Raw genomic sequence first — 16871 nt, 5'->3', positions numbered from 1 at the left:
ACACAGATCAATAAAGTCTATCCAGGCCCTTCTGTCAGCCTCATCCATTACACTCTAGTTTTTAAAATGAGCCATTTTTTTAAAATTTTGTTTTATTGCTTAAAGTATTACAAAGAGTAATACATATGTCTCCTTTCCCCCTCCCCTTGACATTCCCCTGGCCTCCCCTACCCCCCAGTGTCTTATGTCCATTGGTTATGCTTATATGCCTGCATACAAGTCCTTTGGTTGATCTCTTACCCCCCCCCCCCCGCCCCAACCCTCCCCAGCCTTCCCGCTGTCGTTTGAAAGTCTGTTCGAGGCTGCTCTGCCTTAAAATGAGCCATTTAAATACAAAGATCATTCACTTAAATCTCAGTAAAGCACTGGTGTTTTCCAAAACAAATTTCACAAAACAGTCAGTCTACGTAATAACAATCACCAAAGTGGGTTCTGTAGTCAAACACATGTGGGAAACCCTCACTTAGACAAATTTTTTACAAGACTTCCCAGAGCCCATATCTCAGAGTGGGGCACAGCAGTTTTATATCTCATTTTTCAAACTTATTTGAGTTCCGAGCTCTTTTTTCCCACACAGCATCTCGAGAAAATGTTCACTGGAAAATGCTAATTTACACAAGAGGAGAGGAAGCAGGACTGTGGGAGGATATTAAATCCAAGTAGATGCTTTTGGGGAAAGATGCAAAAATGTGGCAACTTGCAAAAGAAGTAATAAGAACATAGCATGATGACTTTCTTAAGTTATTTAAGAAAAAATTTTAAATAATAGTAATGGAAAGTGAAGGGGGAGTCTATGTACATATCTATTCCCTGAGCTCTCCCTTTTAGCAGTGACTAGAGTTGGCTACACCTGGCAAAATAAGGTCTGATGAGAGACCTGGAATTTCTATTTTTTAAGTTTTATTGAGATATAATTGAAATATAACACTGTATAAGTTTAAGATATACAATGTAATGATTTAATATACACATATATTATAAAATGATTACCACAGTCAGGTTGCTAATACATATATACCTCACACAGCACCTATTTTTTATGGTAAGAAGACTTAAGATCTACTCTCTAAGCAACTTTCAAGCATACAATACAGTATTGCTAACTATAGTCACCATGTTGTACATTAGATCCCCAGAACTTACTCATTTTATAACTGGAAGTTTGTACCTGTTGACCAACATCTCTCCATTTCCTCCCCCAGCACCCCTCCCCAGGACCCTGACAAACAAACACCAATCTACTCTCTGTTCTATGAGTTCAGCTTGTTTAGATTCCACATACAAGTGAGATCATACAGTATTTGTCTTTCTCTGACTTATTTCACTTAGCATAGTGCCCTCAAGGTTCATCCATGTTGTTGCAAATGGCAGTTTCCTTCTTTTTTTTTTCCTTCAGATATATAACCAGAAGTAGGATTGCTAGATCATATGGTAGTTAAATTTTTAATTTTTTAAAAAATATTTTTTTATTGATTTCAGAGAGGAAGGGAGAGGGAGAGAAAGATAGAAACATCAATGATGAGAGAATCATTGATGGGCTGCCTCCTGTACACCCGCAATGGGGATTGAGCCCACAACCCTGGCATATGCCCTTGACTGGAATCGGACCTGAGACCCTTCTGTCTGCAGGCCGATGTTCTATCCACTGCGCCAAACCAGCCAGGGCTAAATTTTTAATTTTTTGAGGAACCAATACTGTTTTCATTAGTAGCTGTACAATTTACATTCTTAACAACAGTGCACAAGGGTTCTCTTTCTCCACATCCTTGTCATCACTTATCTCCTTATTTTTTTTGTAATATCCATTCTAATAGATATAAAATGCTATCTCATTATGGTTTTCATTTGCATTTCTCTGCTAATTAGTGATGTTGGGTCCCTTTCATGTAACTGTTGGTCACCTGGATGTCTTCTTTAGACAAATGTCTATTCAGGTCCTTTGACTAGTTTATAATAGAATATTTCATTTTTTGCTATTGAATTGTATGAGTTCCTTATATATTTTGGATATTAGTCAAATATATGATTTCCCAATATTTTCTCCCATTCTGTAGTTTGCCTTTTCATTTGTTGACGGTTTCCTTTGCTATACAGAAGCTTTTCATTTTGATGTAGTCCCAATTGTTTATTTTGCTTTTGTTGCTTATGCTTTTGGTGATAAAAAGTCAGTGCCAAAACTAATGACAAGGAGCTTCTTCCCTGTTTCTCTCTAGGAGTTTTATGGTGTCAGGTCTTAACACTTAAGTATTTAATCCATTTTGAGTTAATTTTTGTGAATGGGGTCCAATATCATTCTTTTTCATGTCCAGTTTTCCTAACACCATTTATTACCCATTGAGTAGTCTTAGCTCCTTTGTCAAAAATGAGTTGACCATATATACATGGGTTTATTTCTGGGCTCTCAATTCCATTCCATTGATCTATGTGTCTCTACCATACTGTTCTGATTATTGCAGCATTGCAATACAGTTTAAAATCAGGAAGTGCGATGTCTCCAGCTTTGCTCTTCTTTTACAAGATTGCTTTAGCTATTCAGGATCTCTTGTGGTTCTATACAAGTTTTAGGATTGTTTTTTCTATTTCTGTGAAAAATGCCATTGGAATTTTGATAGCGATTACACTGAATCTATAGATGGTTTTGGATAAAGGCATTATAACAATACTAATTCTTCCAATACACGAACACAGAATATATTTTCATTTATGTGTCTTCCTCAATATCTCTCATCAGTGTCTTATAGTTTTCAGTATACAGATCACTTACCTCCTTGGTTAAATTTATTCCTAAGTATTTATTGGGGATTTTTATGTTGTTGAAAATAGGATTGTTTTCTTTCTTTCTTAGTTTGTTGTTAGTGTATAGAAATACAACTGACTTTGTATGTTGATTTTATATCCTGCAACTTGACCAAATTTATTTATTAGTTCTAACACTTTTTTGGTGGAGTCTTTGGGTTTTTCTATATTTAGACATGTCATCTGCAAACAGAGACAATTTTATTACTTTGGTTTTTATTTCTTTTTCTTGCCTAATTGCTCTGTCTAGCACTTCTAGTACTATGTTCAGTAGGATGGTGAGAGTAGTTACCCTTATCTTGTTCTTGACCTCAAAGGAAAAGCTTTCAACCATCCTATATAATAAAATCCTAATATGCAAATCGACCAAACGGCAGAATGACCAACAGAACGACTGGTTGCTATGACACACACTGACCACCAGGGGGCAAGATGCTCAATGCAGGAGCTGTCCCCTGGTGGTCAGTGCTCTCCCACAGGGGGAGTGCCACTCAGCAAGAAGCCGGGCTCATGGCTGGCAAGCGCAGTGGCGGTGGCAGGAGCCTCTTCCACCTCTGCAGCAGCACTAAGGAGCAGCAAGCCGAGCAGTAAGGAGCAGTGAGCAGGTGGGCGGTAAGGAGCGAGGGGTCCCGGACTGCAAGAGGGATTCTGGACTATGAGAGGGATGTCCGACTGCTGGTTTAGGCCTGATTCCCATAGGGAGTGGGCCTAAGCCAGCAGGCAGACATCCCCCGAGGGGTCCCAGACTGTGAGAGGGCGCAAACCAGGCTGAGGGACTCCCCCACCCAGTGCACAAATTTCGTGCACCAGGCCTCTAGTCGAGTATAATGTTAGCTATGGGTTTGTCATATATGGCTTTCATTATATTAAGGGATGTTCCTTCTATACCCAATTTGTTGGGGGTTTTAAAATCATGAACAGGCATTGAGACATTTTTTTCTGCATCTATTGAAAGAATCATAAGATTTCTCTATTAATTTGGTTTCTCACATTTACTGATTTACATATCTTGAACCATCCTTGTATCCTAAGGATAAACCCCACTTGATCATGGTATATAATCTTTTTAATGTGCTGTTGAAATCAGTTTGCTAGTAATTTTTTTTTATTCCTCACCTAAGGATGTTTTTTTTCCATTGATTTTTTAGAGTGTGGAATGGAGGGAAGGAGGAAGGGAGGGAGGGAGGGAGGGAGGGAGGGAAGGAGGGAAACAATAATGTGAGAGAGACACATTGATTTGTTGCCTCCCGTGTGCACCCGAACTGGGACCAGGGATCAAAACTGCAATTCAGGTACATGCCCATGACCCCTGGGTGCCTAGGTTGAGACTCTAACCACTTAGCTCACCAACCAGGGCCAGTTTGCTAGCATTTTGTTGAGAATATTTGCATCACTATTCATAGGGGATATTGACATGTACTTTTATTTTCTTGTACTGTACTTATCTGGCTTTGGTATCAGGATAATTCTGGTCTTGTTAAAAGAAATTTGAGGGTGTTCCCTCCAAGTTTTTGGAAAAGTTTGAGAAGGATTGGCATTAATACTTTGACCGTTTGGTAAAATGCACCAGTGAAATTATCTGGTCATGGGCTTTTCTTTGTTGGGAGATTTTTGGTTATTGATTCAATTTCCTTAATCATGACTGGTCTGTTCAGATTTTCTATTTCTTTTTTATTCAGTCTTAGAAGGTGGTATGTTTCAAACATTTATCCATTTATTTTAGGTTATCCAATTTGTTGGCACATAATTGTTCATTGTGGCCTCTTATGATAAAGTGTCTTTTTGTAGTATCAGTTGTAATGTCTCTTCTTTTATCTATAACTAGAGGCCTGGTACACAAATTCATGCATGGGTGGGGTCTCTCAGCCTGGCTAGCAATCGGGGCCAATGGGGGCATCTCACCCAGTCCTGATCGGGGCCGATTGGGGCCAGCCAACGTGGGGGAGGGACCGTGGGGAGTTGGCCGGCCACAGGAGGTTGGCTGTGGGAACACACTGACCACCAGGGGGCAGCTCCTGCGTTGAGTGCCTTCCCCTGGTGGTCAGTGCGCGTCATAGCAACCGGTCAACCGGTTTTGTCATTCGGTCGCTTAGGCTTTTATATATATATAGATTTTGAGTCCTCTTTCTATTGTCTTAGTTAGTTTAGCTGAGTTTGTGAATTTTGTTGATCTTTTTTAAAAACCAACTCTTAGTTTTATTGATTTTTTTCTATTATCTTTCTAGTCTCTATTTCATTTATCTCTGCTTTAATCTTTATTATTTCCTTTCTTCTGCTAACTTGAGGCTTAGTTTTTTCTTCTTTTTCTAATTCCATAGGGTGTAAAGTTAGGTTGTTTATTTGGAAACCTGGAATCTTAAATTAGACAAAGGGAAAAAGGCAACTCAAGGGAACAACATGAAGAACTTCAATAGAGTCTAGGGAACACAACACAAATTCTTCAGTGACAAGAGAACCATACACATAGGCACAAACATCAGCATTGCCTACTGCCAAAGACAAATATGAACACAGCTTCCAGGAAATTTGGCAGGGTGCCTAATAAAAATTGAGCAATAGGGCATAAGATAAATTTAATTTAACTTGGTTTTTATGCCAAAGACTGGGCCCTGCAAAAGGGAAAAATGAGGACACAAATATAGAATCAGATAGAACTTTTTTTAAAAAGTAGTTCAACCCCTTACTCAACAAACATATCTTCAGCTATATATGCTTATGCTCATGTCATTTTCTCTGCTTGGAAGACTTTTTCCTATCCATTTATCATTCTTTAACTCTTACTTGTCCTTCAAAATTTACCTCAAGCATCATCCCCTTTAAGAAGTGTTCTCCAAATTTGCAGTTTGGCATACTTGCTTCCATAGCACCCTTTAAGAAACAAATAATTATTGCACACCTACCACCTGGCAGGTACCTGGTGCATTCTTCCTTCACAAAACACCTATTTGTACTACAGAATATAATTTTCATTGACCTATTTATTTATTTAACTTTTTACCCCCACTCACCCATCGCAGAGCCTAGCTACTGCCTCAGTTCCTATGAAGTACTAGGTGCTAGACATCACAAAGATTCAGAAGTTGCCGCTGCCTGAGGAAACTCATGCGCTACATAGAAAAGAGGAAATAAACAATTACAGTTCACAACAGGGTGAATAATGGCATGGGCAAAAGAAGCTTCTGAGTTTTCTAGAAAAGAAGAGATTGTGTGCACAAGCTTTGTACAAAAAAGCATGTTCAGTGTCCTGAACCTGTTTTGCAACAAGCTCATCAAACATGCACACTGGCTTTTAGCTCGGTGAGGATGAGTGCATTTGCATTTCATTTATTTCTTTATAGTGTTAAATTGCATTTTAGAAGCTAGGTATTTTTCCATTCATGTGGCTAACAAGCTAAGTTCAGACCAAGGAATAAGAGGGAGGCCAAAAGAAAATGTATGGCATCCACAATCTTTAATCTGCAATTGTGTATAGGTGTTATAATCATTCTATTATTGGACTTCAAGTAGCTGGTTCAGTTGGAAACCAAGTCCAGGAACAGAATTTCTGTAACCATAAAGGATTTCTCCCCTGTGATTAAGTACTAAAATGATAGGTGTTAAATTCAAAAGAAAGAGAGAGATTTCTGAAAGACATATGCCATGTGACTGAGAGTGGGTGGGGAAGAGTCAGAATTCACTAGGAGGTGGTGTCCTAACTTAATAGAACCTGATAACGCTCACCAGGCAAGTTGCTTCCAAAAGGGCACAGGCAAAATAGGAAATGTACCTCCTCAGTTCATTCATAACCTTGAACGCCTTCCCCATGTGGGCAGGATTGACAGTGATAGTCCTCTGGTTCTTCTCATCATCCCCAGCCTGTATCGGGGACAGGGAGCTCAGCTTGATGCTGTGAACAGGAAGGGAGTGGGAGGGGGGAAAAAGAGGATCACATGTTGATAAACCCATTCACCCAACTGCCACAAGTGCATGCATTTGCCCACCCACCAGGGGCATCCCTGTCAGCCTGTTCTCTTAACCATAGACCCAACAGGGAAGGAATGCATTGGGTCAGGCATTTCTGCAGGATCTTCCAATGCAAAGTGCATTCCTCTGGTGGAAGATGGGTCCTAGCTCAGCTTATTCCACCAAGCACTTTTGTGACTTTGTGGGAGTGCTTAACTTCCATCTCTCCAGATGGGGAAATTGAGGGAAAATTAAGCACTATACCATTCAATTCATAGGAATGTTTGTTCATTCAACAAACATCTAATGGAGCCTACTGTGTGCCAGGCACTGTATTGAAATTTAAGGGAAACACAATAAACAAGGAACAGACCCTGCTCTCACAAAATTTTGAGTTCAGTAGAGGAGAAAGCCAAGTAAACATTTAACCATTGTATCTTAAGTATTATAATTTGACTAGAGGCCTGGTGCATGAAATTCATGCACTTGGGGAGTCCCTCAGCCCAGCCTGCGCCCTCTCACAGTCTGGGAGCCCTCCAGGGATGTCTGACTGACAGACATCTTTAGTGCTGCTGCATCGCCATTGTGCTCACCAGCCATGAGCCCGGCTCAGGGCTTCTGGCTGAGTGGCACTCCTCCTGTAGGAGCACACTGACCACCAGGGGGCAGCTCCTACGTTGAGCATCTGCCCCCTGGTGGTCAGTGCACATCAAAGCGACTGGTCGTTCTGTCATTTGGTCAATTTGCATATTAGCCTTTTATTATATAGAATAAGAGTTACAGAAACACACAATTGGGGAAAAGGAAGACATATGTAATACTTTAAACAATAAAAAAGTGTTACAGAAACACAAAGGATGGGCAACTATCCCAATGCTGGTATGTTGAGGGGAAAACTTTGTAGAAGCTGAGCAAGAGCATACATTAACCAGGTAAAAAGGAAGATGGAAAGTATTTGGACAGAGAGAGCAGTATGCACAGAGACCTGGAGAAAAACTCAAGTGTGTTCAGTAAAACTAGAGGAGGGTATCAAGGAAAAAAAGGCTATTAGACTGAACAGTCTTGTGCCATATAAGCAAAGCTAAGGAGTTTAGTTTTCATTCTGAAACCATGAGAAGCCATCAAAAGGTTTTAAGCAGAGAAGTGGGGCAGGAAGCAGGTGAACATATTTGTGCTTCAGAAAGATCACATTGGCTACAGTATAGAGCAGTGATGGCGAACCTATGACACGCGTGTCAGAGGTGACACACGAACTCACTTTTTTGGTTGATTTTTCTTTGTCAAATGGCATTTAAATATATAAAATAAATATCAAAAATATGTCTTTGTTTTACTATGGTTGCAAATATCAAAAAATTTCTATATGTGACACGGCACCAGAGTAAGTTAGGGTTTTTCAAACTGCTGACACGCCGAGCTCAAAAGGTTTGCCATCACTGTCCTAAGGCTTAGGAAGAGCCACACTCAAGGGGACAAAGAGCCGCATGTGGCTCACGAGCCGCAGTTTGCCGACCATGGGTCTAAACCATCATAATCTCTTGTTTTATTACTATGATAACCTCCTCCCAGGCTCCAGAGTGATCTTCACAGAATGTCAGTGTAAGCATGGCATGTTCTATCTAGAACAAATCTCAGAGACCTAGGCTGGCCCTTCATAATCCCATCATTTCCCTGAAGACTTCTTGTTACTGTAGTACTAAAAATACTTACAACTGCCTAAATATACCAGGCTCTTTTGCCCTATCCCCATTCTCCCTGATGTCTAGTTCATTCCTTTCAGCCCTTCAAGCCTCTTGCTGGGATCTTCCTATCATCCTCCACTACCCACTATCAGTGGTTCTCAACCTTCTGGCCCTTTAAATACAGTTCCTCATGTTGTGACCCAACAATAAAATTATTTTCATTGCTACTTCATAACAGTACTGTTGCTCCTGTTATGAATCGTAATGTAAATATCTGATATGCAGGATGGTCTTAGGCGACCCCTGTGAAAGGGTCGTTCGACCGCCAAAGGGGTTGCAACCCACAGGTTGAGAACCACTGCACTAGATTAATTTTCCTTCCTATGTGTTCCCATGGTACTCTGTGCCTTCCTCTATATAATAATGTAATTATCTCTTACTTCTCTGTCTCCCCCACACAGTATGTGCTGGAAATGTTTAACAGTTGGTTTCAAGGAAGGGAGCCCTGATTTTTAACATTTGCCAATTTCCATGGTGTAAATATTCCCACCACAACATATTTCAATCTACCAACACACTGTCACTGAGTATATGGAGGTGGGAAGAAATGTGCAGCAAACACATCATTATATCGCCATATAGTATTTCCACTATACAGATATAAGAGACATAGTCCAAGGCAGTGGTTGCCAATCTTTCGGACCTCGTGGACCACCAGTTGGTGACTGCTGGTCAAGAGACAAAGATCATAGTAAAATAAATGGGAAGTGATGAGTTTTGAGTGTTAATTACACTTGTTTTTAATATAATTAAGTTATATAATTTAATTTTTAATAAAAGTTGTATTTAAAAACTGACTCATAAAATTCCTAAAAATTTAATAAGCAGCTCTTGCAAGTGGATGATTGTTGGCTCAAGCACAACACTGCTCACCCAACTTTGAGCTCCGTGAAAAACAGGATGGTGTCTTATTTCCCTCTCTATTCTTAGCTTCTGGCACATGACAGGTGCTCAATAAATGATTATTTGAGTAAATGAAGGAATGGGTAAGTAAATGAGGTATAACTACCAACTATTCCGTCTTTCTTCACTTCTCCTTATAAAAATAATTATGGCTTTATCCTTCTCAACTTCCCCTCCTCTTTCCCCATGGGGGATTTGAGGAATTACTTCTTAGCTGTCTGGTTCCCTGTATTGGTGATACAGAATCAGGAGGATGGGGGGGGCAGAGAAAGCCAGCATCAACTAAAGAAAAGGGAAGCAGCAAGAATAGTTTCTATTGCTGCTTACTGTGTTAGTTCTTAGTCTCTTTCCATCACTGAGGAAAATTCAGCCAATGAATGGAAAGGAAAAGACACTAGATAGCAAGTCAGCAAAGTGGGAAACAGAAAAGCCTCTGAGCAGGCTGATTGTGCAGAGGTATTTGGGGGATCTGTCAGATAAGGAGCTCCAGCGCATGCAGGGTGTGAAAGAGGAGAGGAAAGGGTAGCCTTAGAAATGCTGCTGAAGCTAGGAACTACATAGCCTGTAAAAGGCTTCAAGAGATGCAAATAAAGTTTAGGCAGAGTGGGTTGATACTGGGCAACATACACAGAGCCCAGGCACATTATATTCAAGCTACAGATGAGACAGAAGAAAGGCAAAGTCTCTTAAAGAAGGGGAAAAAATAGCCTGGCTGGTGTCGCTAGTAGTTGAAAGTCGACCCATGAACCAGGAGGTCATGATTCAATTCCCAGTCAGGGTACATGCCTGGGTTATGGGCTCAATCCCCAGTAGGGGGCGAGCAGGAAGCAGCCAATCAATGATTTTCTCTCATCATTGATGCTTCTTCCTCCCTATAAAATCAATAAAAACATATTTTTTTAAAAAAATAAGAAAAAAATAAAACTATCCCAAATCATTAAAATCCCTCATTAAAAAAAATGCACCCTTTAGAAACGGAAACTAAAAAACAAGAATCAGAGAGAGAAAGCCTTTGGTCCCACTCACCCCACACGATCCAGGAAAGAAAATGATTTAATTACCAGACATAGTCATTTGGTTCAGCCTCACGTCAGATCCGTGAGTAAAGCTTAAGTGCCATAACTTAGCTCCTAGTTTACTATGCAGCCTTTTGATCAAATTAGCCTCCCCCATGGTTCTCCTTCAGGAAGCAAGAAAAGTGGTGGCAGGCCCTCAGGAACATCTTGCCAGTAATAGTTTTCACGGCAAATTAACAAACTGTTGTACGCCAGGTTCTTGTGAGTTCATCAGCTTGACTCTGCTTCTCCAAGTCTGGGCAGCAATAGAATGCTGACAAGTTAGGATTTTGGAACCTACAGGGATCTGGGCAAATTGCAGATCTAGCATGTTTCCCAACCCTAAAGCGCAAGGAATGACCACTGACTTGGGATAATGTGCACAGCCTATCAGGCCAAGGGGGCTCATTTCTTATGTCCCACTCTCTGAGGTTCTTCACTGTGCGGCCAAACCAGGCCAAATGAAAAGACTGGATCCTCTAGGACCTGTGACACAGCACTACCTCACCCCACGGACTGCGGGAAACTGCAGCGCTTACTGGAGTCAACATTATTCATTGTATTGAATTTGGAATTTTCCCACAAGCCCACCATAATTCATCAAAGCCAACCAGCAGCTGTTGCCATTCTTATAATCAAGCTCAAGAACAGGTATGTTACTAATCACATTCCTAAGGGTCCAATTCACAGACTGCTTCCTTCAAAACCCAGGGGTAAAAATCTCTTAAGTGGGCTGTGTAAAAATGTGAAGCACAAGAGAACCGCTTGAGTTCAGACAGAATTAGACAAGGAGCAAGAAAGACTAAAAGAAAGCACACCCTTTGTTATGTGGTATTTTGGAAGCCAAACTTCTGTTTGGTTTGAATAGGAAAACTGAGCTTTTCCATGTGTGTAGTTTTGATAAAGGCTACAATAGGCATTCATAAATTAAAAAGAAAAGTCCAGGAAAATTGTGCTGAGACTCTAAAAGTCCTTATAAATTATAAAAAGTTACAGATACCTAGCTTGAGAACCACAGAACTTACTTAATGGGGGAGGTGGGAATCTGAGAACAAAGCATGTTCAATTTATTTTTTATATCGTTTATTAATGTTCTTTTCAGGCTAACCTAGTTCTAGGGTTCATCTAGCAACTGAAAAAAATTAGGTCAGTTCTACAATGGCAAATTTCATCAAATAAAGAACTTGCTTTAGAAAAGTTATCCAAAAATGTTTCTGTCTGGATCTGGAATAATCTAAAACCTAACAAGCAAGATCCTAAAAAACCCAAACCTGAGTATGGGGAAACTATGTGGTTTCTGTCACTGATTGTTTTTGTTGTTGTTTTGTTTTGTTTTGAGGGTTTTTTTGCAGTTGAAAACCTTATTTCACCAAAAAGTTTTTCCAAAATGGAAAATTTTATTTCAATTATCATGGGTAAAATGCACATCTGCTTCAGGCAACAGTGATGTTCAAAAATTTCTTCAAAAGTTCCTACCCACTACTTCTGAGGTAGGAGAGGACTCAGCAAAGTGCTGTGGGAAGAAAGAAAAAGCTTAAGTGCTGCACTCAACACTTGTTCTTCCCTGGATCTTGACTGCATTTTTTACTTAGCATCGCAAAACCCAGCCTTTAGAGAGCATCAGTTCTCTAAATTGTGTCTTCTCAGAAAATATCATCTATCTGCTCCTGGATCAAGGGCAAAGAGATACGCTCCGTCCTGTTCCAAAGCTCTGCCAGGTCCAGTGGCAGGCCCCGCTCAGTAAAGATGAGCCATTCTCCCTCTGAGGACTGTTCACACAAATTCTTGGCATAATCTTGGGCGCCTGGGGCCCACCTCAAGCAGGGGCATCCTGATGCCTCTGATGAAGGAAACCACAATTTTAAGAAAAACGAACAACCAACTTCCCCTTTTTATGATGTTTCTTCCAGAAGTTGTGATTCTCTGCAACTCTTGCAGATATGCCAGAGACTAGGCCTGAAATAATTTTTTTAATTATGGCAAAGTATATATAACATGAAATTTATATTTTAACCATCTTTAACTGTACATTTCAGCAGCATTCAGTACATTTATGTTGTTGTGCAACCATCACCACCATCCATCTCCAGAACACTTTCATTTTCCCAAACTGAAACTCTACCCATTAAACAATAATAACTCCCCATTCCTCCCTCTCCCCAACCATTAGCAACCACCATTATATTTTCTGTCTCTATTAATTTGACTACTCTAGGTATCTCATATAAGTCAGAAATTTATTTTAATTCATCCATAAGACTGATTTCCAGAACTGAAATAAAATCCCAATAGCAAGAGCAACTGCCATTTTCAATGTCTATCTGCTCTACGCACACACAAATACATACACACACACATGCTATCACTGTAGTAACTGAGAGCCTTTTTCTTTGCAAAACAGAAGACAGAATTATCTTCCTCTGACAAACCAAGCCACAGCAATTCTTCACACAGAGAGATGGGAAACAGCTTCAGAAGGACCCATAGAGCTGGAGAGCTTGCAGTATACAACAAAAATGAGTGTAAATTCACAGGTTCTTCTTAAGATTTTGGCCTGAACAAAGGTGTATTCAGTGGTTCCAAACCTCATGGAGTCTATAAAAAAGAGGACTGAGGTAGGTCTTGTTGAAACCTAGAAGAAGAAATGCCACCCCTACATCTGACTACGAGAAGTTAGTTTAGGTATAAAAAAATCCTGGCCTGATAAACTCTCCCTAATTTTCTCATGGGAATGGTCCCACATAATCTGCTTGGGATGACAAATATAGGAAGGCCCTAAAATAAGTTATGTTAGTATCCCAGTAGAGTCATGGGATTCAGCAGGTCAATAAATGAATACCAATGATAACAGCAACTAGCATTTCCTGAGTACTTCCTCTGTTCCAGAAAAACTTGACTAGGTGCTTTATACATTTTTTCTCATTTGATCTTCACAAGAACCCCATGAGGTATAAATACTATTACTCCTTTTGCACCAAAAAGAAAAATTATTTCTGAAAAAATGCGACACACTCAAGGTCACACAGTTTATGAAGTAGATTCACTGCAAGATCTGTTACTCCAAAGCCCATGCTTTCAATTATAGCCTTTAAAGGTAGAAGTTATTTTCATACCCTTATGGCAAAGAAAGAAAATTGTTCATTAAAAATCTCTTGGCTGAAAATGTTTAATGCTTAAACACAGCCCCAATTAAGCTTCATCAGGTTAAGTGTGGAACAAGCCCCAGATTCAGGATTCCTCCAGTCTCTGGAGGTTTGACATGTGATCCTAGGCCAGTCACTCAGCTTCTCTGACCCTGGGTTTCTTAGGGAACTTGTAAAACAAGACTAATTCCCCAGTTCTCTCCTACCTCAAAGCATTCCATAGGGTCAATTACCCGTACTGAGATAAAAAGGCCGATATCTAAAGATGAACCTATTGGCCAAAAGTTTTCAATCTCCTCTCTAACCAGCTTGCTTTTTAATTATCAGAGCTTCCCACAGAAGTTATCAACTAATCAGCAAATTATTATCCAGGACCTACTATGCACGCAGTCACACAGCAGTGACAGAGCAGTCACTGAGGACTATTCAGAGGTATAGGTACCATCCTTGTCCTTGAGGACCTGTCTCCAAGTTTGGGGACTTATAAGATATAAAAAACAAAAGCACAAAAATTCTGGTGTCTTCATCTATTATTCGGTACCCAACTATGAGATACTGGAATTCAGAAGAGCATCAGCTGGGACTAGAAAAGCTGAGATTTCAGAAGACAAATGCTTGGCATGGTAAGTTGGTCCTGGAGTAGAAACAAAATATAGTGAGCTGAGTGACCTGATGAATGTTGGAAGATGCTCAGTTTGTATTTCTCGCTACTCTCTGTCTCCAATACAGGAAAAGCATAAGAACATATGCAAAAACCAGGTGTTATAAAGCAAACGACATCAGCCATGCCACCTGAAAGGCACTGAATATTGAAATACAAGAGAGTTCCTTGAGGGCATGGACCCATTACATTTCTTAATACAGTCCTGGGAACACATTAGGTGCCCAAAAATGCTTGGGAAGCAGTACTGTGATCTGCTGCTGCTAGTCTCACATGGACCTTTCAGCCCATTATACCATGAGTCAAGAAAATAGGCCTGGTCCAGAACCTCTAACCTCCATTCACATCACCCGACCCTACTGCTAGATGCCATACACCAGAAAGGTGAAGACGCTGCCCACCTCTGCCCCAAGTCTAGGAAACAGGCTACATGGAGTCCAACACTATGCTTTTACTGCAAAGAGCATCCAGGGACAGACTGCACCAGCAGCATACTCTGTCCCAAAAGCCCCAGACTCTTGAAGTCACATCAAGAAACACAGTCCTGCCCTGGCAGATGTGGCTCAGTGGTTGGAGCATCGACCATGTACTGAAGGGTCGTGGGTTCAATTCCCAGTCAAGGGCATGTACCTGGGTTGGACATTCAAATCCCAGCCCTGGTGCAAGATGCAACCAACCAATGTGTCTCCCTCACATTAATGTTTCTCTCTCCCTCCCTCCCTCTTCTTTCTTCCCTCTTTCTCCCTCCCCTCCCTCCCTCCCTCCCTTCCACTTTCTCCAAAAATCAATGGAAAAAATATCCTCAGGTGAGGATTAACAAAAAGAAAAAAAGAAAGACAGCCCCTGAGGCCTGTTCAGAAAAGAGAACACCCAGCAATCACATCAGGCCTCATGAGGTCTAGAGATGTTTAATGACATCACTCTGCACCACGAGGTGCAAGAGTTGGGGCAATCTGTGCAAACGAAGTGTTTATTGCGGTACTCCCCAGACAGTGTGGATTTAATTAAACCTGTTATTTAACCAGCGGGTTACCATCTGCATCAAACCGACAACTCAAAGCAGCAGCCCTCCCCTCCGTGTGCACTTGCATGACCTGACCCCTCCCTGCTGCCATCTCACCTAGAGGAAAATGACAAGCCTTGTTCTCTATCAGCTGCAGATGCAGAATGAAGAGGCTGGCACAACATGAGATGTTTTGGCACACAGAGGAATGACCTGCCATGCATTGCACTGGGCACCTTCACAGTAAAAGAATCAGATCCCCAGATAATAGTTTAAAATTTATAAACATGTGCTTGCCAGGAAATAAACCCTTACTAGTTAGATCCTGCTCAACAGATTGCTGATTCCTATTTCATAAGAAACCCCTGGTAAAGAAGCAAGAGTTCCTCTTAAGAACACACCTTCCAGTATCATTTATAAACTTTTCAATGCCAATGAAAGTCAGATCAGAGTGAGTGTCATCTGATAGGTTTCTCTCCTTCTTACCTGAATTTGTGTGCATATAAAGGCACACAGGCACGCACGCAGGCACGCACGCTCACACACACACACAACACTTTTAGGAACGACATTACCATAACATGGTTCCTGAAGATTTGAGCACTTCAGTGTGAAAATGCAATCACTCTATGCCTGGCCAGCCCTGCTATAACATCAAAACACACACACACACACACACACACACACACAAACCCCACCAAAGAAAAAACACCCCGGGAAAGTAGCCAGGAAAGGGAAATGCCTTGAGAAAGGCAATCCTGATTCAGCCCATGCTGAAACTATTCCCAAACACCAGCCAGGAAGTCCTCTCGCAGGGTGCTCCGCTGCCCAGCAAATCCAGACCTGCCTTTATGGAAGCTAATCTCTGGAGAAAAGGGCTTCCCTGCTCTATTCGGCCTCCCGCTGGGATCCATCAGTGGCCAGGTCTTCCTTCCGACCCTGCCTAGCTAATGCAAACACAAAAGCTGGTGGCTGCCGCACGAGCACACATTCACTTACACATACACACAACACACTTGCACATACATACCTTTCAGCCTCCATTGTGCAAGGCCCAGCGGGAGTGGCAGCTGCTGAATTGTGCATGCACCGGAGATCCTAGCTCTGTTCTCGGTTCTCGCAGCCAACCAGCAGGAGATCTGATCAGCAACAGTGATTCAGCATGGCTGCAAATGAAGCCTCCTCCCTCTCGATCCTCCTTCCTCTGACTTACTAGCGGCAGCTTCTACCGCAGAAGCAGCAGCAACAGAAAATGTCTTACCCAGAGCTCCCTGCAGTCCTTTCAGCAGCTAAAAGCAGCAACCCACTTGCTCCCCCTCCCCCGCAGGCTTGCTGCTCCTCCGTCTCCTAGGAACAGCGCAGCTCCAGCAACCCAACTGCGGTGCCACCTTTCCAACTGCCTCCACATCTGCCCAGGCATCCCCAGCCCAGGCGACTTGCCTACCCCAAGGACTCGCGTCTTCTCTGCCTAGACTGCAAAGACTCAGGCAGTTATTCACTAGCCCAAGAAATACTGGCCCCCACCTCCTCCCCTGCCCCCACCAGCTATGAGTCTGTCAGCCCGGCCAGATTGCTGGAATGAGGAGGCCCCTCCCTCTGAGGCTTGCAATGGAGTTTATCCACCTG

General features: G+C 41.6%; 1 protein-coding gene across 1 annotated transcript in view; it reads right to left on the bottom strand.

The window, feature by feature from the left end:
• KLHL3 (kelch like family member 3) overlaps positions 1-16621 on the bottom strand; it is a 96300-nt gene extending 79679 nt beyond the window's left edge. The window contains exons 1-2 of the mRNA XM_014453878.2: positions 16276-16621; positions 6563-6682 (exon numbers count right to left, since the gene is read on the bottom strand). Of these exons, the coding sequence (XP_014309364.1) occupies positions 6563-6682; positions 16276-16331 (176 nt within the window). The 5' untranslated portion in view covers positions 16332-16621. The remainder of the gene's footprint in view (positions 1-6562; positions 6683-16275) is intronic.
• Between the last annotated feature and the right edge of the window lie 250 nt (positions 16622-16871).

This window comes from Myotis lucifugus, unplaced genomic scaffold (genome assembly GCF_000147115.1).
Source record: "Myotis lucifugus unplaced genomic scaffold, Myoluc2.0 scaffold_28, whole genome shotgun sequence".
Lineage (NCBI taxonomy): Eukaryota > Metazoa > Chordata > Mammalia > Chiroptera > Vespertilionidae > Myotis > Myotis lucifugus.
This window is presented reverse-complemented; position numbering and strand designations above follow the sequence as displayed.